The 22,427-nt window shown below is 42.5% G+C and overlaps 2 protein-coding genes across 3 annotated transcripts in view; both read left to right on the top strand.

The window, feature by feature from the left end:
* The window catches only part of LOC121929002 (vitellogenin-2-like), a 40,566-nt gene extending 39,373 nt beyond the window's left edge, over positions 1 to 1,193 (top strand). The window contains 1 exon segment of the mRNA XM_042464326.1: positions 898 to 1,193. Coding sequence (XP_042320260.1) covers positions 898 to 923 — 26 coding nt within the window. The 3' untranslated portion in view covers positions 924 to 1,193.
* Positions 1,194 to 4,183: 2,990 nt separating this feature from the next.
* LOC121929854 (di-N-acetylchitobiase-like) lies at positions 4,184 to 22,131 on the top strand. 2 transcript variants are annotated; one of them, XM_042465815.1, is made up of 7 exons: positions 4,184 to 4,416; positions 7,138 to 7,276; positions 10,968 to 11,176; positions 12,578 to 12,749; positions 13,651 to 13,748; positions 14,227 to 14,388; positions 21,770 to 22,131. In XM_042465815.1, exons 1-7 carry the CDS (start codon positions 4,264 to 4,266, stop codon positions 21,956 to 21,958), a joined length of 1,122 nt encoding a protein of 373 aa, XP_042321749.1. In that variant the 5' UTR covers positions 4,184 to 4,263; the 3' UTR covers positions 21,959 to 22,131. The 2 variants fall into 2 exon arrangements, with proteins under 2 accessions (XP_042321749.1, XP_042321750.1); XM_042465816.1 differs by lacking the exon at positions 4,184 to 4,416 and adding an exon at positions 4,946 to 5,020.
* The last annotated feature ends 296 nt before the right edge of the window (positions 22,132 to 22,427 follow it).

Genomic DNA, 22,427 nt, shown 5'->3' with positions numbered 1-22,427 from the left:
AGCTCTGACAGGCCTTGTTTGGTCTCGTTATCTTTTAATGAGTTGTTCCATGCGGTATCTTCACCCCATGAGTGCAGCCATGGCAAGAAAATCCAATTCACATGCAAAGGGCTCATTATAAAGTGTGCATTCTGTGGAAACCCTTTAACACCACAGAATGAATCTGTTGATGTCAATAACAAGAAAAAAGCCCTTACATGTCATTCTTTAAATAGTAAGGGGCCTGCTCACAAAATAATTACAAGTTGGGTCTCTCTTATCTGGAATCACAAAATCCAAAATATTCCAAAAACCAAAACTTTTTCATGGGTGGCTGAGATAGTTACACCTTTGCTTTCTGATGATTAATGTACACAAACTTTGTTTCATGCACAAAATGCTTACAAATATAAAACTACTTTCAGGCTATGTGCATAGTCATCCCTCCATATCCACAGATTCTTTATCCACGGATTCAATCATCCATGGCTATATAAATATAAATTTCAGAAAGCAAACCTTGATTTTGCCATTTTATATACAAGACCTCCATTTTACTACGCTGTTGTATTTAATGGGACTTCAGCATCCACGGAGTTTGAGCTCCACGCGGGTCCTAGAATAAAATGCCAACAGACACCAAGGGCTTACTGTATAAAGTATATACTGTACTGTATGAAACATAAATGGATTTCATGTTTAGACTTAGTCCAAAGCATTTCAGATAAGGAAGAATTAACCTGTATTACTTTTCCTTTAAGTCTTACCTGCTGCTGTCTAGTTTGTTGTCAGCCTTAAATTTCTAGCATTCTGTTGTTATTCTACACAAGATGCAGACTTCTAAAGTAGACAGATTTAAAACTAATATTAATAAAATATCTGAATAGTCACAAAAGCTTTTTATTTTTTTTATTCCAGAGCCTGCTGCTGCTGTTCCAATATAACAAATGTTGAAATGCAGACCAGAAACTCAACAACACCAAAGGTGTAACTGATCTTTGCACAACATGTTTCTGTGAACAAGAACTCAATGTGAAAGGCAGAGGACTAAAACCAGTGGTTTTAAGAGACAAATACATTTCTGCACAATTCTGGGCAAAGGTGTGAAAATAATTCAAATGGCAAAACAGTTTTCCATTCAAAGACTTTCCCCTGTAACTAAAATCAATACTTTATAAAGTCTGTATGTCAACACACTGAATAAATTATTACATGCAAAACAGTGGTGTATTATTTTGTGACATAAAATACCAATTTACCTTTCAGGTTCAAGTTCCCTCCCAACGTTATGTAGGTATTATGTGCCTACAAGTCATTTCTGACCTCTGGTGACCCTAAGACAACTGTGTCATGGGCCAAAAGACCTTGTGAAACTACTAATCCCAGAATTCCATAGGAGTGACCTACAGCACTTGAAGTGGTGTCAAAGTATGTCATTTCTACAGACCTTATCACACATGAGGGGGGGGGGGGGTTGCAGCTCAGATCCGCAGTCACTCCTGTTCTAGCAATGCAAAGCGTGATGTTTTTTCACACCAGATCCAGAGTCACTCCTCTCTAGCAATTCGGATTGAGGTTAAAACATCATGTTTTTCCACACCTGGTTGCTTTTCTGTTGTCCTTCCAAAGTGAGGGCCAAGTCAAGTCAGATCGATTCCAAGCCAGTCATGTGATGCGGACTCAAGCAAAGGGGAGTGAGTGCACATTGTATTACCACACTAGAGCATACTTTGACAGTTCAATGATTCGAATCGGCCCCCTTGCACATGCTCAGTGGGGCTCTGGACACTGCCCTCCTTCCCTGCCTCCTCCTTAGCTGTCATCCTTCATCGAGATGAAGGAGGAGGCAGGGGATGATGGGATTGGTGGCAGGTTGAAGGAGAGGAGCAGATCGGGGTCTAGAGCAGTCGGGATGATGGGATAGGTCGCTGGGGTCCCTGGGACCAGGATCAGGATGCAGGAGCAGTCAGGGGATGATGGGTTAGCTCACTGGGGGTCCCTGGGGCCAGGATCGGGATGCAGGAGCAGTCAAGGGATGATGGGATAGGTCGCTGGGGGTCCCTGGGGCCAGGAACAGGATGCAGGAGCAGTCAAGGTATTATAGGTTAGCTCACTAGGGGTCCCTGGGGTCAGGATCAGGATACAGGAGCAATCAGGGGATGATGGGATAGGTCACTGGGGTCCCTGGGGCCAGGATCGGGATGCAGGAGCAGTCAGGGGATGATGGGTTCGCTCACTGGGGGTCCCTGGGGCCAGGATCGGGATGCAGGGGCAGTCAGGGGATGATGGGTTCACTCACTGGGGGTCCCTGGGGCCAGGATCAGGATGCAGGGGCAGTCAGGGGATGATGGGATTGGTGGGAGGCTGAAGGAGGGGAGCAGATCGTGGTCTAGGAGGACGCAGGGGATGATGGGATTGGTGGGAGGCCAAAGGAGGGGAGCAGTCCACGAGGACGCAGGGGATGATGGGATCAGCTGGTTGGCAGAGAGGAGGAGATGGCATGAAGGAGCAGGAGGGGAATGAGGGAGCAGGACGCAGGGGCCAAGGGGGGTGGCATCGGAGTGCTTTTCCACACCTGACCAAATTGCAGTGCAATCGAAGGCAGCCTGGAAGCGAATTCTCTGAAGCCACTTTTTCCCGTTTTTACCAAAATAAGGGGTGACTTCAGAAACACTGCTGAAGCAATTCGCAAGCAGCTCCCATAGAAATCAATGGCGTCTGATAAAACAGTCCCTTTATGACAAAAACGCATTGTTGGAAGTGCAATTACTTCGGAAGTGAGCTGGAATTGAGCCACAAAACCACCAAAAAGCTCTGTGGGATATACTCCTACAATGTTGTGGTGGTGGTGGTGTGCCTCCAAGTGGTTTTTGACTTATGACAACCCTGTCATGGTGTTTTCTTAGGAAGATTTGTTCAAAGGATGGAATCATGGCACTTAAAGCGGTGTCAAGGTGCATTATTTCTATAGCAGAGATGCACCCCTTCTCGATAGGGGCAACATTGGGCGGATGCCAGCTTGTTGCTTCTTCAGAAATTTCTCCTTTTCAAAATTCAAGAAATATCAGGGTGACCAGATGTCCTCACCACAAAGGAAGAAAAGGTGCCATAAAACATAGGTCTTTCAAGAAATGTAGGACATTACCCCAATACAAGCTAAAAACATTCATAGAGTAGTCATGATTCTCAGTCATGCTCAAAATGGAGGACATTTTGAAATTCCTCCTGCCCCAGGGTGGCCAGTGGTCCTCCTTTTCCCAAACATATCCTCCATGTTAGCCTTCTGTCCAGGAGGAATTCCAAAATGCCCTCCATCTGGAGCATGACTAAGAAGCATGAACTGATATTTTTAGGAGTGTGTTTAGCTTTTATTTGGCCATGTTTGTTGGTTATTTGTTTTTGAAGGTCCTCTATTCTGTGGTGCCTTGTCCTCCTTGGTGATCAGGACCCATCTGGTCACAGTGGTCCTCCATTTTACAGTATCTTATCCTCCTTGATGGTGAAGATGAACCCTGGTCCTCCATTTTGTGGTGCCTTGTCCTCTTTGGTGGTCAGGACCTATTTGGCCACCCTGGTCCTCCATTTTTCCAGCTTTGTCCTCCTTTGTGGTGAGGAGGTCTGCTCACTCTGGTCCTCCATTTTGTGGTGCCTTATCCTCCTTTGTAGTGAGGACATCTCCTCACCCTGATTCTTTCTGTGGTGCCTGGTCCTCTATTTTGTGTTGAGGACAAACCAGGTCAGCCTGTACCTCCATTTTGTGGTGCCTTGTACTCCTTAGTGGTCAGGACCCATCTGGTTACCCTGGTCTTCCATTTTGCCAGCTCTGTCCTCCTTTGTAGTGAGGACATCTGCTCACTCTGGTCCTCCATTTTGTGGTGCCTTGCCCTCCTTTGTGGTGAGGACCCATTTGGTCACCCTTGTCCTCCATTTTATGGTGCTTTGTCCTCCTTTGTGTTGAGGTCATCTGCTCACTCTGGTCCTCCTCCATTCCGCAGTGCCTTGTCCTCCTTGGTGGTCAGGACCCATCTGCTCACTGTGGTCCTCCACTCTGTGGTGCCTTGTCCTCCTTGGCAGTGAGGAGGCCATCTAGCCACCCTTGCCCTCCATTTTGTGGTGCCTTGTCCTCCTTGGCAATGTGGAGGCATCTGGCCACTCTGCCCCTCCCTCCCTGGGTGGTGCCTGGGTCCTTCCTCCTCCTCTTCCTCCTCCTTTAACCTTAAGGAGCCTGGCAGCCAAGCAACTGGCCCTCTTCAGACTCCAGCAGAGCCCCAGAAGCAGCTGAGCATGGAAGGGCGCCTGGCTGGCGGGGTCGCGCCCCTCTTCTCTCTCTTCCTCCTCGTGGCCGCGCTCCTCCTCCTCGCGCGCTTGGGCTCCTGCGCGTGCCCGTGCCGCGACCCCGCGCTCTGTCAGCCCATCTCCGGCGCCAGGGACTTCGAGGTGCGCATGCGCATGGGGGAAAAGGGGCAGGGAGGGAGTCTAGGCACCTCAAAATGGAGGGCCAGGTATACTTCTAACTCTCAAGGAAGACAAGGGACCCCAAAATGGAGGACCAGGGTGACTAGAGGTCCTTCTGCCAAGGAGGACAGGGAACCCTAAAATGGAGGACCAGAGTAACTAGAGGTCCTGTGAAGGAGGACAGGGAACCCTAAAATGGAGGACCAGGGTAACTAGAGATCCTTCTGTCAAGGAGGACAAGGAACCCCACAGTGGTGAACCTATCATGGGGTTTTCTTGTTCAGAGGGGGTTTGCCATTGCCATCTTCTGAGGCTGAGAGAGTGTGACTTGCCCAAGGTCACCCAATGGGCTTCATGGCCCAATCAAGATTCGAACTCTGGTCTCCAGAGTCATATTCCAGTGCTGCAACCACTACACCACACTGGTTACCTGGTTGTTATTTTTACATAAGCTTTCTTTGGGAGCAGTATAGAGGGATAGTAAATACTCCAATATAAAGCATGTTTACACAGTTGTAGGAGCGGGATGGAAAGAAAGATGGAAATCATGACCCTTAACTTAAGAAGCCTCTTACAAGCACAGTATGTAAGTAGACGGTCCCCTTCATGTGTTCAGTGTAGCTTCCTAAGTAAATTAGCATAGAATAGATTGCTGGCAGCCTTTATTATTCACAGAAAAGGAGTTTTGCCAGTTCATTTCAGTTGGAGCTTACTATTGAAAACTCTAAAGTAACTTGAAGGTATACACACACATACACACAACACACTTCTACAACCTATATTGGTGGTGACTTGAATCTGCGTCCTGTTCTCAGGTCTATAGCAGGACCTTAAGTTAGATGGAAGGTTTATTTGAGTATGAACTTCTATGGATATCAGCCTAGCACTTCAAGTGAAAATCTCTCTCATTTTTGGATGAAGGAAAAGGTGGGAAGGAGTGTGCCACAACTTAGATTACAGGGGAATGGGGGCCACTGACCCTCCAAACAGGTTTTCCCCTACCAATTGGAGGAAGGATCTTTTTCAAGACTTTCTCCTGTAACATCACCCACTTGCTGTCAACAGCCTGATAAGGGCTGCTATGCCTTTCAGAGAGGTGCTCAAAAGGCATCATCTGAAAGGTTTTAGCTGCATCACTGCATGCTCATGCCAAGTAAAGTCTCCCTGGTTGAATTTCTGCTTTCCATGTAGTTATTAAAGGCAGTGAAGAAATGCAGGAAGGCAGGTAGCTTGTCATCTGAGTAGATCTTCTGTGTAAACTAACTCAGGGTTTTTGGAAAAGCAATTGACACAGTAGTCCAGGCTGCAAAACATTCATTAAGAAACTGGGTGCTTCCAGACATTGAGCTCTTAATGCTACCAGTGGAACTACATCATGCGTTGTTTTTTTTTCTTTGTTTTTCTCTTATCTAGTGGGAAAACGGCCAGTTAATCCTAATTTGGTTGGTTCCAGGATAGGAGGGGATAGACAATATAGAAGAGTTACAGACAATAGAGATCCCATTGTGTCAAAGTCTGGCTTCCAAAGACTTCTGTACAGCCAGCCCTCTGCGCCCACAGATTTCACCATCCATGGTTTGAAAATATTATATATATATATATATATATATATTCCAAAAAGCAACCCTTGATTTTGTCATTTTAGATAGGGGACACCATTTTATTATGCCACTGTATTTACTGGGACCTGAGCATCCATGGTTTTTGATATCCATGGGGGGTCCTGGAACCAAACCCCACCAAATATCAAAGGCCCATTGGATCTTGTGCAGGGCAAGTGCAAAGAAAAACCATCATCTGGAGTTATGTATTTAAATGGGGATATATCCTGGGCTAAGTAAGAAAGCTACAGGAAAAGAGATTCCACCTGAACATTAGGAGGAACTTCCTGACAGTAAGGGCTGTTTGACAGTGGAATGCACTCCCTCGGAGGGTGATAGAGTCTCCTTCCTTGGAGGTCTTTAAACAGAGGCTGGATGGCCATCTGTCAGGGATGCTTTGATTTGGATTTCCTGCATGGCAGGGGGTTGGACTGGATGGCCTGTGCGGTCTCTTCCAACTCTATGATTCTGTGATTCTATGATTCCAAATCAGTAGACTAGTGAATCTGCTCCGGGGTTTAATCTTTAAAGGTACTAGTTTGGGAAGAGGGTTTAGCACCTTCTGTAACTCCCTTGAAGGTCAAATTAAAACCTGGAATAGATTCACCAGCCCACTGTCATGTGGGCCACCAAGTACCACTGCTGTTGGGCAAAAATATTGAACTTGTTACCTGTTGGGAAACTGCATTTGATTCACACAGAAAATCCATGCTGTTTAGATCCACTGTTCCTTGGGTAATTTACTTTATAAACTGGAAACAATCATTCACTTGGAGATGCATGCATTGTCTTTTCCACATCTATCTGCCTTCCTTCTCCTTTGATAGTTTTTAAACACTGGTAAAAAAAATCTGTTTAAATTTTGATTGGTTTTGTTTTCATGTGCAACTTAATGGCTGTTTTGCTGGATTTTTCTTTTCTTTTAGTGAAATTGCTTTTGTCCTAATAGTTTATTAATGTATTGTGATCTCCCATTTTACACTAAAAAGTGATAAAAAGCTATATTAAATAAGAAAACAAATTAAATGACATTGAGAAAGATTTAGCACATTACATGTTTGCAAGAGAGACAGAGACTCTTTTTTTTACTGTGACTCTACAGGTCTTTGTGTTTGATATTGGTGGATCAAACTGGAGGTTCTACAACTGGACACATATTACAACAGTGGCAACATTTGGAAAGTATGACCCTGAACTCATGTGCTATGCCCATTCAAGAGGAGCCAGAGTGGTTTTAAAAGGTTTGTTCTAACCAGGGTAAAATTCTAAATATGTCACCTCAGAATTAAGTACAACCTAGTTTAATTCAACCTATTTCTGTTAAGTATGCCTAAAACTGTAGTCATTTGAGCATACTGTCATTATTGCCAAGGTTTTCCTGTAAATACTGTATGTGTGAAAGAAAGCATTGTGACCAGCTTGTACCACCAGTCTCAGGAAAGGCTCCATTGTGTTACGTTGCTTCTAATACAAAAAGAGTGATAGACCGATTAGATAGCCTTCATGGGGGATTTAAAAAAAAAAATCTTCTAGCTTTAGAGTAATCTATTCCAAAGGCACTAGGAAGGAGCTGTAGCACATAGTATCTGCAGTCATTTATGTGTATAAAAGAAAATTCAAAAGGTTTCTAAGCTCTGTTAAGCAATTGCATGGGGAAATGTTTTATAATATGCTGGTCATACACAGTACATGGCCTGTACTAGTCTCATACTTACCACCTCCTGATGTGTAGATAGTGAGAAGGCATAGATGAGGATGGATGTTTACTGCAAGGTCTGGAACAATTTATTTCTTATGCAAAACACTGTAAAGGTATGCATTTGGAGTAGTCTGGATTCTCAGTAGCTTTGGTCTTTCCATTTGGAGGTAATTATGTGTTGTGTTATGTTATGTTGGAGGGGTCTAAATACCCTAAAGGTACTCAGATCCTGTCTGATCTTGAAAGCTAACCAGGGTCAGCCCTGGTTAGTTCTTGGATGGGAAAACACCAATGAATACCAGGTCTTATAGGCTATATTTCAAAGGATGTCACTGGCAAAAACAGGTCTGAGTATTATTTGCCTAAGAAAAACCTATTAAATTCATGGGGTTGCTATAACTTGACACGTGTTATGTTTAGCACACTTTTTAAAAAAAGTTTTGAAGGAAAGGCAACCATTGAGGAGCTCCAATCTGGTACCATTCTCCAGCTTTTCAGCTGAAAGTCTACTGTGACTGTCCCCCAAGGTTTACTGTTTACAGCAAAAATTACATTTAGAGGCAAATAAAACAGCAAGGTTGCAGGCCCATTGAACTCTTTTCTCTTCAAAAATAAAGAGGCAGCACTAAGCATGTTTTTAAAAAGGAGCCAGTCCAATCTCTGGTATTAATGTAACATGTGAGATGGTCATAAGGTTTAATTGACATGTCAGATGATGGGTTCACCAGACTGTGTAATCCAGAGAAAAATCCAAGGAAAGATAAGGTTAACTTATAAAACACACTACAAGAAAAATCACTCAGGAGTTCATAATTTATTTTCTTTCACTGTTACATTTATGCCCCACTTTTCCTCCAGTGATCTCAAGGTGGTATACATGGTGCACCGCTCCCAAATTTATTCTCTCAATAACCATGTGAGGGAGACTGAAGGAGAGTCGCCAGCCCAAGGTCACCCAATAAATTTCATATTTCAGTCAGGGCTTGAACCCATTTTTTCCACATCCTAGTTCAACATCCTCAACCATAATAGAGTAAGTTGAGGGCAGACCAGTGAGGCCAATACAGCGCATACGGTGAACCCCCTTGGGAAAACTGATCTCCAACTGGAAGATGAAAGATCTGTGCCTTTTGCAGCCACCTCAGGCAAAGTTTTCACTAAAGCTACAGGCAGACCTTCAGGTGACAAGGACATGTTTTTGAAAGCTTAAATGTCACCTTGTCCTAAATCAATAACACAGGAGCAAGTTGATAGATACTGTGGTTTTATGAATTGTTCTGGAAAAAATGTGTTCCATTTATTATCTGTAATATGATAAGGCTCTGTTGGGAGAGGGTGAGAGAATCAAATGTTGGGAGTAAGTCGTGATTGGTGGAATGTCCAAGAGAATTTGATTAAGGCTGGTGTATAATAGTGAGTATGAAGAGAGTAGTCTGTCAAGGTTAGTTAGTTAGAATGAGTATATCAGGGTTTGAATGATTAAGAGAGTTAGAGGGGGTCAGAGCTAGGAGATGAGGGAGAGGGAGATGTGTTTTAAACTTATTAAAGCATTAATTTATGTTATGTTCAAATTCTGTTAATAAAGTATTTTTGTATTATGTGCTTTTGGCCTCTGGGAAAGCAATATATTAGAAAGTGTTCAGATATGGTGTTTGTGGTGGCAGCAGCTAATAAAGAGGGGTGGTGTCCGGGGGGATAGTAGATGAATAATATCTCACGCAGGAACCATCAGGGCATTTTAAGCTATGCCCCGCCTTGAGCCTTGAGGAAAAGTGGGAAAGAAATAAAATGTATTATTATTATCATTATTATCATCATCACCACTACCATCTAGGAGATCCCCACAGTTGGTGGCCATGATGGTGGGACAGGAGGGGGGCCTTACTTTGGTGGCAGAGGTGGGGATAGGGGATAGCCCTAACATTTGGTGCTAGTGGGTAAGATTAATGGAAGTCTTCCCATCTGGTGCCAGCAGAGATATAACTAGAACCTCACAGATACATCTTCCTTACAAATGACCCTTTTCTAGAGCTTTCTTTTATACTACAATGCGCCCGCGCCATACGCGGGCGCACCATACGCGGCTTGAGCATACGCGCTCAAGCCGCGCCAGGTGGAAGGGGCGGCACGTCCCATTCATTTGAATGGGTGCGCGTGCCCGTTGCGCCCTGCGTGCCGCCGTGCCACCGTGCACGAGCCCCATTGTTTCCAATGGGGCTCGAGCATAGGTGGAATTCGCCTTACGCGGTGGGATCCAGAACGGATCCCCCGCGTAAGGCGAGGACCGACTGTATTTCCAACAAAGCCACTACACAGAGCTGCAAGCCTATCCTTATGCTACCCTGCCATACAGAGCTCAACCAAACAATGTAAGGATATCAGCAAACCAATCTAGTGGCATCATCAGGAGTTCCACAGAACAGTACAGTATATGAATCCTAATCAATGTGTTCACAAAAGTTCAGCAACGTGTCCTATGACAAAATTTATATTAAGTTCTTAAGCAACATCTCAAAGCACTTCTGCCTTTAGCTATGTTTCTTTCACTTCTTTTTCTATGATCATCTTCTTTGGGCCCTCACTTCTTACTCTTGTCTGTGACCTTCTGCCTAATGATATCAGTGATTCAGATATATAGATAGATATAGATAGATATTCCTCATGATCTACTTTGGTAGAACTCCATCTTCATATAAGTCCTGACTTGCTACTGAAGGCTTTTTGCCTCAAGGTGTATACAAAAAGCTTTTGCTGGAAGGTGGCCCTTTTACTGTGCAGTCTCCATCTCCAAGACCTAGACCTTTACTGGTGGCATATGGTCTGCTCCTTCATGATGAGATTCTGTCAGCATGGCTTATAAGCATCTCAGTACAGTAACTATATGAGCAAGTATAATTATGTTGGGTCTTCTTGCTTGTTAGCCTTCTTCCTGTCAGGATGGAGGTCTCATTGAACTGGTGATGGCCTCACTGAACTGGTGGTTATTTCATTTAACTCTGCTGTATTTGTACATTAGCTTCCATGTGGAATGCCCTTCTATATGAGATTAGACTGTTCATTTCCAGTTTTTTCTTATAGATAAGCATTTCCCAATTGATAAATCCCAACCACAGTTTTAGTAATGTATTTTTCAATATGTGGTCATGTTAATATACTATACTGTATAGCTGGTCTTAACATTTTGTCCGTCTTGTTGTAATAATGCAACTGTCAACTAATTGTTCATTCTTTAGGAGATGTAGCTGTGACGAAAATTGTTGATCCTGCCTTCAGAGCAGCTTGGATAAATCAGCAGGTGGAACTGGCCAAAAGGCAGTATATGGATGGAATCAATATAGACATTGAGCAAGAAGTTGCTAAATCTTCACCTGAATACGATGCATTAACAGCTTTGGTTAAAGAAACAACAGAAGCTTTTCACAAAGCGATTCCAGGTTCACAGGTAAAAATGCCTATTCTTTCACAAATACTGCTTCATATTAGCCAGTTGTTCTTTATTTATGTAAGAGATTTAGAAGCTGCTCTTAAAAAGTATAAAGTCCTCAAAGTGTCTCACAAGCAGAAATTATTGACAGGATACACATGAAATAGCATTCAAGTATCCAAATAGCATAGTTTTATTAAATTTGAATTAAGAGGATCAAAACAAAATAATACCAAACTTCTAACTAAACTTAACTTCTAAAAACTCTAAAAGTTGAAATCCTTCATTATTCTACATCTTAACCAAAGGCAGACTGAAATAAAAAAATATATTCATTAGTAGCATTTATAGTATCTCCTATTTTTCCTACAGTGAGCTCAAGCCAATAGACATGGCTCCCCCCACTCCATGTCTTTAACCTCAAAACAACCCTTTGAGGTAGATCAGGATGAGTTTCATGGTCAATCAGTGAGTTTCTTGGCTTGGTGGAGACTTGAGCCTGGATCTCACAAGTCCCACTCTATCATCAATTGCTAAACCAAGCTGGTTGAAAAATGTCTTTAGGACCTGCTTGATGGAAAATAAGAAGGGAAGACAAATATATCCCCAAAGAGAGCATTCTGTAAGGTGACTCCAAGAGTCACCATTCCTAAATTCCATTTGACAATATTTACTTTTGTGAGCACAAATTTTGAGGCTCAATATTTATAGATGTAGATTCCTGTTAACTGCCAAATCTGTACAAGAACATTTTAAGGGCATTCCTTTGGAATGCTATTCAAATTAACTTTTAAAATATTTTTCCACAAATTGAAAACAAAGGATTTTGTGTAAAACATACAGTTCATCATTTCTATAAAATAATATTAAATATTTGAGAAGCATTATCCTCAAACTTATTTTAAAAGCAATTTTAATGTTAACAAAGAAGTTAACAATAATAGCACATTAACATAATTAATCGATAACTTGGGTCAACTCAGTACACGTATTGGTTGCAATTCACAAACGTTTGTGTCAAAACAAAGCTTTTCAGTTGTTAAGGTATAGAGTCACTGGGCAGACTTGGTTTCCTGACAGCCAGTTCAAGTAGACTGTGAGAGAGGACTGCAGGGGTAGGAGAAGATATAAAAGCAGGAGTGAGGGACTTTGAGTTTAGGTTCAGGGAAAGGTTCAAGTTGAGGGAGAGTCCTTGAGGGAGGGGTCTTGAATGATGAGCAGATAGGGAGTCTGACTGGGCCATACAGAAAGTCAGAGAAGTATTCTGCCTAGTCAGTAGGGAAACTGGGAAGAGAGACAAAAGGGTCAAGCAAACCGGTACCTTGGAGTGACCTCCGACCCCACCTAGTACTATGGGCTTCTGTGCAAACTTGTGTCAAGAGTGACCAAAAAGAGATTTTCCCTTCATTTCTTCCACAGGTAACCTTCGATGTGGCTTGGTGTCCAGATTGCATAGACAAAAGATGCTACAATTACACTGGAATTGCTGAGTCCTGTGATTTTGTGTTTGTAATGTCTTATGATGAACAGAGTCAAGTGTGGTCAGACTGTATAGCAAGAGCCAATGCTCCATATAATCAAACTATAGCTGGTAAGAACCAAAATATCAAAAATGCTGAAGTTGTGGGGAGAAAGCGACACCTGCTCCCCTTCTTTGTTCAGGGTAAGGGGAGAAATACGTGAAAAAAGAGTCTGAAATATATGCAATATATATATTTTTCATATCGCAGTTTTACTGTTCCAGAAACAAACAAAAAATTAAGTGTAGTTATCTAGGGGTGTTAGCTTTTTAAAACAATAACATATCTGCAGTGATGCAGACAGAACAGCAGGCTGCTATATCTCAAGCTATCTAAGCATTTCATCTTTCCTTTCATTTTTATTTGTTAGTAAAATAAAAAACAAAATAAATTTTCCACTGAAATGAAAGAAAATTAAAATTAAAACAGCTCTGACACCTTAACTTGTTCCTTGTGTCTGCTAGATCATTAGCTGAAGTAGTAAAAAATCGTAACTGCTTACTTACTTATTCTTCTTCCAGTCTCACGTATTCTCATTTAAGATGTTTTTTCATGACTACATTAATAAATAAATCACAAGAAAAGCTAAAGAGCAAAAATCTTAGAGAGGCAGATGGATATGAAAGAGACTTGTAAACCTAGTTGTAATGTGAATGAGTCTTAGGGTGCATCTGCAGTGTAGAAATAATGTAATTTGACATCATCTAAAGTACTGTAGCTCCTATGGAATATTGGGAATTGTAGTTTTACAGAGTCTTTAGCTTTCTCTGCCAAAAAGTGCTGGGTCTCACAAAACTACATATCCCAGTATTCTGTAAGCTGGAGCCATGGTAGTTAGAGATGTCAAACTGCATTATTTCTACAGTGTAGATGCATTCTTAGTGGCCTTTAATTGCTTTCGATTACAGATTTTGCAGCTGGGTATTAAAAAAAACCAAGCATTTTTAACTTTCTAATTTTATATTAAATTAGGATATGAACAATACATTAGCATGGGCATTGATCCACAGAAGATTGTAATGGGTGTTCCGTGGTATGGCTATGATTATACCTGTCTAAGCTTATCCAAGGTAAGGGAAAGAAAGGCTTTGTTTTGAATATGAATATTTATTATTATGGCGCACAGCCAGCACAGAAAGAAAAAGAAAAACAGTGACCGAGCATCAGAATAGCATATGCTCATATACACGTGGCATAAGCAATGTACAATTACAACACCAATCTAGAGAATATCCAAAAAATAAACTGGGTATATGTTCAAAACAATAACAACAAAACAAAACAAAACTGGTCCATAATGTAGACATGGAATGATAACTATAAACAGACATATTTCCTGAAGTAAACATTTCAAGGTCATGGTTTCAGATTATCCTATTATATTAAAAAGTTATTAAAATATAAAACTTGTACAAATTCCTATAAATATAACCAAACGATTTCAACAAATTTGCATAGTATAGATTTAGATGATAGGTCTTTGTTTTGGAGTGTGGGGCTTTTACAGCCACCCCTTCTTAGTATTCTGTTATATCTGTATTTCCACAGGATCACATCTGTTCCATTGCAAAAGTCCCTTTTCGGGGGGCTCCTTGTAGTGATGCTGCAGGACGTCAAATCCCCTATAGGATAATAATGTCTTGGGAAAATTCTTCTCTTTCTGGGATCCTGTGGAATGATGAATACCAAGCCCCATATTTGGAATACAAGGTAAGTTGCAATTTTAAAATACTTCCTAAAAATTATTTTATACTTTTACAGAAATGTACCATAAATAGAAATTAGCTATGTTGATCCTTTAAAATATAATCTAGATGTCATAGTGTGGTAATTTAACAAAATCAGTGTTATGAAGTCAAATACAAGCTTTGGCATTCTCCATAACTTTGGGTAACAGGCTAAGTGAATAAAGGTTATTGGGGAAAAGAGAAAACAGAAAAGGTAGAAAGTGATATCTTGTTTCTCATCTTCCCCAAGTCTGCCATTCTTAAAATGGAGTGTAAGATAAATCAATCATAGAAGAATACTGTATTTGCATTAATCTCATTGGATGCAAAACAGATAGTAGGATTCATTCAGAAAGAGTATCCCTGTTCTGCCCCTTTCACTTTCCCCAAATCCTCACTGCACAGTATGTCATTCAGTTATTCTCATCATGGTCTTCCATCTGTGTAATACAAAAGAATTGAGAAAACAAAACAAAAATAATAGTGAGCCTGCCTGTGAATTGAAATCTTCTGGGCAGGTGCTTTTCTCTTTCCTATCACCCTTACTTGTACTGTATATCTGGTAGGATCAGAGGAGAGGGCCTTCTTGGTGACTGCTCCCAGCAAAATTTGAAGATGTTTGTTTGTTTGTTTGTTTGTTTGGGTACGCCTTTGAAGATTGCCTAGGGGCTTTGCACAGTGCGATATATTGTGTCGTTGTTTCTAATAGCTATGTTTTCAGTTGGATTTAATTTTACTGATACTTTCATTACATTTTAAACTTTTGTACAAGGTAAAATTTCAGTTATGTTAGTTTTAATATTTGTGATCTGCCTTGAGTCCTGAATTGGTGGGGATGGTGGTGGGCTATAAATAAATAAAAGAACAGCAGCAACAGGGAAAGATGAATATGACAACAGTAAAGAGGGGGAATCTATCTTTTCTTTTCCTGTATTCTTTCATTCCTACTTGCTTACTTCCTAGTCATTAACTGACATCAAGTTGTCATCCACTTATTGTGACCCTATGAATAAGACTGAGACCTCCAAGTCACCTTGTTATTACTAGCCCTGTGCACATCTTGCAGACTTAGGGCCATGGCTTCCTTGATTGAGTCTATCCACCAATATTGTAGTTTTCCTCTTTTCCTACTGGCTTCTACTTTACCAAGCATTATTTCCTTACACTTTGCCAGGCATTATGACTTCTTTAATGAGTCATCTCTTCTCATGATCTATCCAAAGTTCACAGCTTAGTCATCCAGGCTTCTAGGGAGAGTTCAGCCTTGATTGGATCTACCATATATACTTGACTATAAGTTGAGCTCATGCATACGTCGAGGGCAGGTTTTGGAGCCAAAATTGATACGACAAATAGATAAGTTGAAGGGAAACCTTATGGACATATAGCCAATGATGTAAAAGATGAAGCAAAGGAACACATGAAAGAACACTACCTCCTGCCCAGGCATGCAAAAAAAACAGAAGCTGAGCTGCAGCGGAGAAAGTAGAGGGGACCACTGCTCCTTTTACCTTCTCCCAGGATGGACTAAGTTCTTGCCTTTCACTACTCTACTTAGAGAAGGTGCTGGTTTCTATTTGGATAAGAGTTAAGGTACAGTTATTACATTGACTCGTGAATAAATCAACCCAGGTTTTTTGGGTTAGTTTTTTTACTAAAATTTCTACTTATACATGAGTATATACAGTAATATTCATTTTGGCAGTCTATGGTATCCGCAGAATTCTCCTCCAGTTCCACATTTCAAATGAATTTTCTTCCTGTCAACTTTCTTCACTGTACAGCTTTTACAAGCATGCATAGAAATTGAAAATACAGTGCATGGACAGTCTTGAGTTTAATATTCAATTATATTTCTTTTCACTTGAGTATCTTGTCTAGGTCCTCCATAGCCTTCCAAGTCTTAGGGGCCAAACAAACAGCCCCTTTGGTGCCGCCTGCTGCCTCCCCTTTCAGCACTGGATCAGGGCTGCGGCAACTACATGCTGCGGTCCTGATCCAGCTTTTCTCTAATGCTAAATGGAATGGGAAAATGCCGCTTTTCATGCCAGGGAAAAGGTGCATTTGCCATTGCAGTGGCACCTTCTGGCACTCCTTTTGGCGTTACATCATCTGGATGCATCGCCAATGGAGCTCTGTGATGCCACCCACCATGCAGTCAGGTGCATGGCATGAAGGCGGAATCAGGGCAGTGTCGGGGCATGCGTTGTGTGGATGCCATGCCCCACTCTGCCCCGAGGCCAACGTATAACACTGGTCTGTACAACCTCTAGGAGGCTGTGCAAACCAGGCATTAAGGCCAGCCTGGGGGCGGAGTCAGGGTGTGGCATCCATACGACGTATGCCTCAACTCCGCCCCCATGGTGGCATGACGCACCGTGCTGCACCACACGGTGCGTGGCATGATGGTCCTCCTCTGGCACTGTGTTTAGATGATACAGCGCCAAAGGAGTGCCATAAAGCCTTTCCAGGGTACCAAAAGGAGCTGCTTTTGTGGCTCCTTTTTGTGCTGCGGAAAAGCCAGATCAGGGCCATGGGATGCGGTTTCCACAGCCCCTATCTAGCAAAGAGGGAGCCCCTTAATCTCTTTCTGTTTTCAGTAAGTAGAATGCCTCCATTTTCACTGTCTTGTAAAATCTCTTGCCCAACATTATTCAATTTTAAACGGAGGCAAATCTCCTTCAGAATTAGTTTAATACAAGTTTGGACAAATGTGCTTAATTTGGGATATTTTTTAAACTCCTTTTTAAAAAAAATAATGATATTTGCATTTCTCTGTCTCTCTAATCACCTAAAATCTTTAATTACAACTTTGTCATTCTAAATTTTAAGCACAGCTACAAACTGCCATCTGTCAAGTACCCTAAAATCACATTCACAAAATAAAATTTACAGTGTTTCAGCTGATTTTGTGTGTTCTTAATTTCTTTTAATTGATTTACAAAAATGTGAATTTGTTTTTTAAGAATATTATTCAAAATGAAATGGAATTTTCCGCCTACTACCATATAATATAAATACATACATACAGTACATACATATACATTCTAAAGGTTTCACTATTTTTATTTATAGTTACTAGTTGTCGTTGTTTTTTAAAACAACCCTTTTTTTAATCAGATAGGTTTTAGTTGTACAGTAGGCCTTGGTATCTGTTGGGCTTTGGTTCCAGGACCCTGAGCCCACCCCCCCACCTCCCGTAAATACCAAAATCTGTGGATGCTCAAATCCCATTATATACCATAGTGAAGTACAGTATGCTTTTTGAGGGGGAGAGCGATATTTTCAAGCCATGGATGGTTGAATCCGTGGATGAAGAATCCATGGATATAAATGGTTGACTGTAATTTGTTTAAATTTCTTGTAAGCCACCTTGGGTTCCGTACTGGGGAAAGGTGGGGTGTTAAATTAATGAATACACAGACAAGCAAATAAAGGATGTGGAGAAATGTATGTGGAGTCCTTTGCAGAGCTACAGTTTGAATTCTTTCAGATCCAAATGCAAAACTTTCCATGAAATCCACCATGTGGGCCAGTCATTTTGCCTCTGCTTATTTCTCTTATCTCTCATTTCTCTTTATATCTCAAGATTGGTGTGAGGATAAAAGGCTGAGAAACTGCATATTATGTACTGAGTACATTAGAGGAAAGCAAAGTTAAATTGTAATAAATAGTATGCATTGCCCCTGTGGTGATCCCTGGGTCCACTGGTGTACCAGACTCAGCCACGTGAGCTTCGGCCCGAGCCATAACATGTATCGTGCTAGGGTTCTGTGGGCACTGAGCTCTAATATGGCCTAATTGTCCACAAGAGAAGCATTTAGTAGGCTCTTTGCTCTTGGGTCTTCCCTGTGAAGATGACGAGGGTTGTTGAGATGCTTGTGGTTGAGAAGGCTGAGACTGACGAGGCGGTTGGGGTGGGTTTGGCATGTTTGGCGTAGCAGCCTTGGGATGTTGAGACTGAGAGTTCTCCTTGCGTGGAAGGTGATGAGCTGGCTGTGATTTCTTGTAGTATCCTGCACTGGGCAAGGCAGGTTTATCCTTCCTGAGGTCCAGGTAGCTATCCGCTAGTTCTGCAGCTTCTTGCAAAGTTTTGGGGCCCTTGTCCAACACATAGTGGACTAGATCAGGAGGAAAATGTGCTAAGAATTGCTCCAGGTCGAAGCGGAAGCAGGTCTCTTCTATTGACGTTGCATTGGCTACTTGGAGCCAAATTTCCCTGTTGCGCTGCACAGAGTAGGCCAGCTCCACGCAGGAAGAGTTAGGTTTTTTGCATGTCTCTCTGTATCGCCTTCTAGCTGCCTCAGGGGTAATGCCAAGGCGTCGGCGCGCCCTCCGCACGAAGAGCTGAAAGTCGTGCATCTCTTCTTGTGACATACTGGTTTCAACCTCTCGGAGGATTCCTGAGATCTGTGAGCGAAGTTCATTCATATACTGATCCTCGGAGACGTTGTGGCAGTTACACGCCCGCTGAAAACTTTCCAGGAAGCATTCAAAATCATCGCCGTTCCTGTAAAGGGGAAATTTCCGAGGCTCTTCAAGTCTAACTGTCACCGGTGCAGGTGCAGGTTGATTTTGGCGCCGATCAGCCAGGAGGTTGACCACCTGGCGTTGTAGCACCTCATTACGTTCAGCCAACTGTCGATTCAGCTCAGCCATTTGACGCTGCGTCTCTGTGAATGTGGACAGCATCTGGGCCCATGTATCCATGCTGGGTGGGGATGCTGGGCCAGGTGATGAAGAAGCAGCATTGCCCTGGGCCTCTGCATCCATGCTGGGTGGGGATGCTGGGTGTCGATTCTGCTCAGCCAACTGTCGATTCTGCTCAGCCATTTGACGCTGCGTCTCTGTGAATGTGGACAGCATCTGGGCCCACTTATCCATGCTGGGTGGGGATGCTGGGCCAGGTGACAAAGAAGCAGCATTGCCCTCCCCTCCTGGGGTTGACTTGGCAGACTTCTTTTTCTTGTTCATGGCTGGCAGTGGCTGTGCCACAGTACAAAAGTCTATTCTAAATGCTAAATTTAAGGCAGACACGCAAAAGCACTAAGAAAACAAAACAAAAAAACACAATAGCTTGCCGAAATGGATGGGTGTGCTTAACAAGCTGCACACTGTGAGCCAGAGATGAGAGGGAGAAGAAGAGAAAAAAAATAAATCAGAAGACTTAACTTCTCTCCCTGCAGTTTTCCAACTCCACCACTAGATGGAGCCCACTGACCTCCCTTTCCCTTAGCTAGAGAAAAGACAGAGTGGGCTGAAAGTACCCCTCCCCTTTCTTAGTCAGAAAGAAAGGAGAGGGGGGAAAAAACACAGACCACCGAAACAAGATCCTTTGATTGCCCCTTATCAAAGGGATCTCTGTGTTGCCCCAGCAACTCTGGAGTCTCTACTCCTCTTGACTCAATAGAGAGAGGAAAAAAACACTGGCGAGTTTGCAATCTCTTTGTCTCCAGCCAAGCGATCAGATTACAGTTTTCCAGCAAGCTTGATCTCTGGCTGTTTGCTTGAAGGGATGCTGCGGCAGAGACTTGCCCCCCCCCCCTTCCCCGCCAACACACACACACACAGGGCACTCGCAGATCAGAGGAGTAAACCCAGAACCTTCTGTCCTGTCCTCCCACCGAGAAGACAGAAGAAAAAAAAAATCCAAGCTTGCTCTTTGTTTGCAAAGGAAGGCTATCCCCCTTGCAAGCGCAGACTCCCAGCTGTTAGGTTTAAAGGGATGCCGTGGCCAAAGCCACCCCTCCCATTCCTCCCCACACCAGATGGAAAAGAAGAAACAGAAAAGAGAGTGAGAGAAACAGGGAGAGAGAGAAGGAAAGAGAAGACTCTAATACTTTCTTCAAGCACCTAGCTGACTGTAGCTCCCAAGCGAAAACACTCTTGCCCCAGCAAGCAATGTTTCCCAAAAGTCCGAAATCCCACCGCTGCCACCATGTGGTGATCCCTGGGAGCAATGCCCTGTGCGTGGCTCTTACTCCCAGGGAGTCCCTTAAAGAACTTCCCTTCTCGGATCTCCTAGGTCTCCATTCTCACTCCCTGCTGAGCTGAATGAGACCCCTGGAGGTCCTATAGTCTGGCTGCCACCACTCAGTGAATTCAATGCACTACGTCTCCCAGCACACATTGAGACTTGCTAGGGACCTCTAGTTTCAGCAGTCAGTAAAGAACACCCATTAGACCGAGCTTAAGACGTGTGTACAGGGAGCAGAGAGAGACAGCAGATACTTTTAAAGAAAGAGGTTTATTTTAAAGAAATAGATTAAGATAGAAAAGTTATCCTTCATGCAAAGCCATCTTGCTTCACAGGTACAGACAACATGGTTACAAAGATGTTCATTCAGACAAGCTATTTGGATAACATAACAAAAAGCCTAAACGCACTAGCTAACACTTTTCCTGAGCTACTCACACAGTGATGGGATTTGCAGTCCTTGTGGAGGTCTCAGGTGCAAGGAGCTGGCCCTCATGCCTGCTTCACTTGCATTCCTTTTGCCTGCCTCCCTGCAGGCACACAGCTGGTTTCCCCAAGCAAAAGCCAAGATGGAGAGAACAAAGGAAAGCATGGTCCGACAGGGATTTTTAAAGTCCTCTCCCCAACCTTCTTGAAAAAGCCGCGCTGGCACTGCTGATTGGCCAGGTGAGCCTTACGTCAGCGATGATGTAGCTGCTCATTAGCATGTGATGTCAGCTCTCATTAGCATGTACCTCCGCCTAGATTAACCCTTTGTAGTCAGGAGAAGTTTCCAAATGACAGGATGACCTAGTCATCACAGCCCCACACTGTAGCTAAAGGGGAGAAGAATATTTTCATTAGACCTGAGTACCTTTTTATTAACACAAGTTAACATTGACTTTCACCACAGGATTCCAGAGCAGTTTACAGGATTTCAAAAGGAAATGAAAAAGCATCAAACACAAAGCAGCAATAAAACAGCAATTAAAAAGAGATGAACCCAATCAAAAATTTCAGAGCTTTAAAAAGCTATGGACATCTGTAGCTATTTATTAGAATAAACTCAGAAATGTTCATTGACCAGAATATCATTCCAACACAACTCTTAGAGTTCATTGGATTTTTAAATACACACACACACACCACCACCACCAACAACAACAACAACAACACCCAAAGCTGTGCATCTGGTTTGAAAAGCATTAAGGAAGCATGTCAACATATTCTTTGATCAGTGTACAACTTCCTTGCTTCAAAAGGCACTAGCATGTAGACACACCAGTATGTTTTCCAACAGTATGTACTTCTTCCTGCAATCATAATCAATGTATTCTAGTTAAATACAGGAATACTCAAGGCTTGAAAAGAACCATTTTGATACATTCTGTCTTTCATTCTTTTGTAGGCTCCAAATGGTGTTTTTCATCAAGTGTGGTTTGATGATCCCAGGAGCATTTCTCTGAAGGCAGCCTATGTGACAGACCGAGGCTTAAGGGGTATTGGTATGTGGAATGGAGATTGTCTTGACTACTCAGGAGGCTATGTAGCAGAAGAGCAAACAGAAGCAATGTGGGAGGCCTTGACACCAGAGTGATCTCATTGATATGCTTGTACTTTGCCGTGGGTGGACTTTTCAGTTGTGTAGTATTTTTTTTAATTACAGTATATGTAAATAATTTTAATGAATTATTGCCAACAAAAGAGCCTTTAGGCAACATAAGAAATAAATGAACAAAATCAATAAACAGATAAATAAAATCAGTCTAAACTGCCTCATTGTCACATTTATGTATTCTTTTTCTATCCCTGTACCTGATCTGGAAAAAAATTCTGAGGTAGAAGCATGGTCACCAGGATGTCCAGCCCATTCCATACTACGCCCATTGCCAGACATCCTTCTGCGTATCACCTTTAGGATAACAGCATGGGACGCCTTCCATGTGCAATACATAACATGTACAAGTCATCTACAATACATAACATGATCCCCAATATCCTAACCTCAAGGAAATGGGAGCCAATGCTGTAAGAGTTGTTACCATGGGCGGGATACAGACCGCTCA

Source organism: Sceloporus undulatus, chromosome 4 (genome assembly GCF_019175285.1).
Source record: "Sceloporus undulatus isolate JIND9_A2432 ecotype Alabama chromosome 4, SceUnd_v1.1, whole genome shotgun sequence".
Classification (NCBI taxonomy): Eukaryota; Metazoa; Chordata; class Lepidosauria; order Squamata; family Phrynosomatidae; genus Sceloporus; species Sceloporus undulatus.
The sequence above is the reverse complement of the archived record's forward strand: the minus strand, read 5'-3'. Positions and strand labels throughout refer to the sequence as shown.

What these genes read in the sequence shown, in the direction of transcription:
- LOC121929854 (XM_042465815.1), top strand. Translation starts at nt 4,264, where the DNA reads ATGGAAGGGCGCCTGGCTGGCGGGGTCGCGCCCCTCTTCTCTCTCTTC. An exon ending in ATATAATCAAACTATAGCTG is followed by an intron (nt 12,750 to 13,650) that starts GTAAGAACCAAA and finishes ATATTAAATTAG; the next exon opens with GATATGAACAATACATTAGC. An exon ending in CCCCATATTTGGAATACAAG is followed by an intron (nt 14,389 to 21,769) that starts GTAAGTTGCAAT and finishes ATTCTTTTGTAG; the next exon opens with GCTCCAAATGGTGTTTTTCA.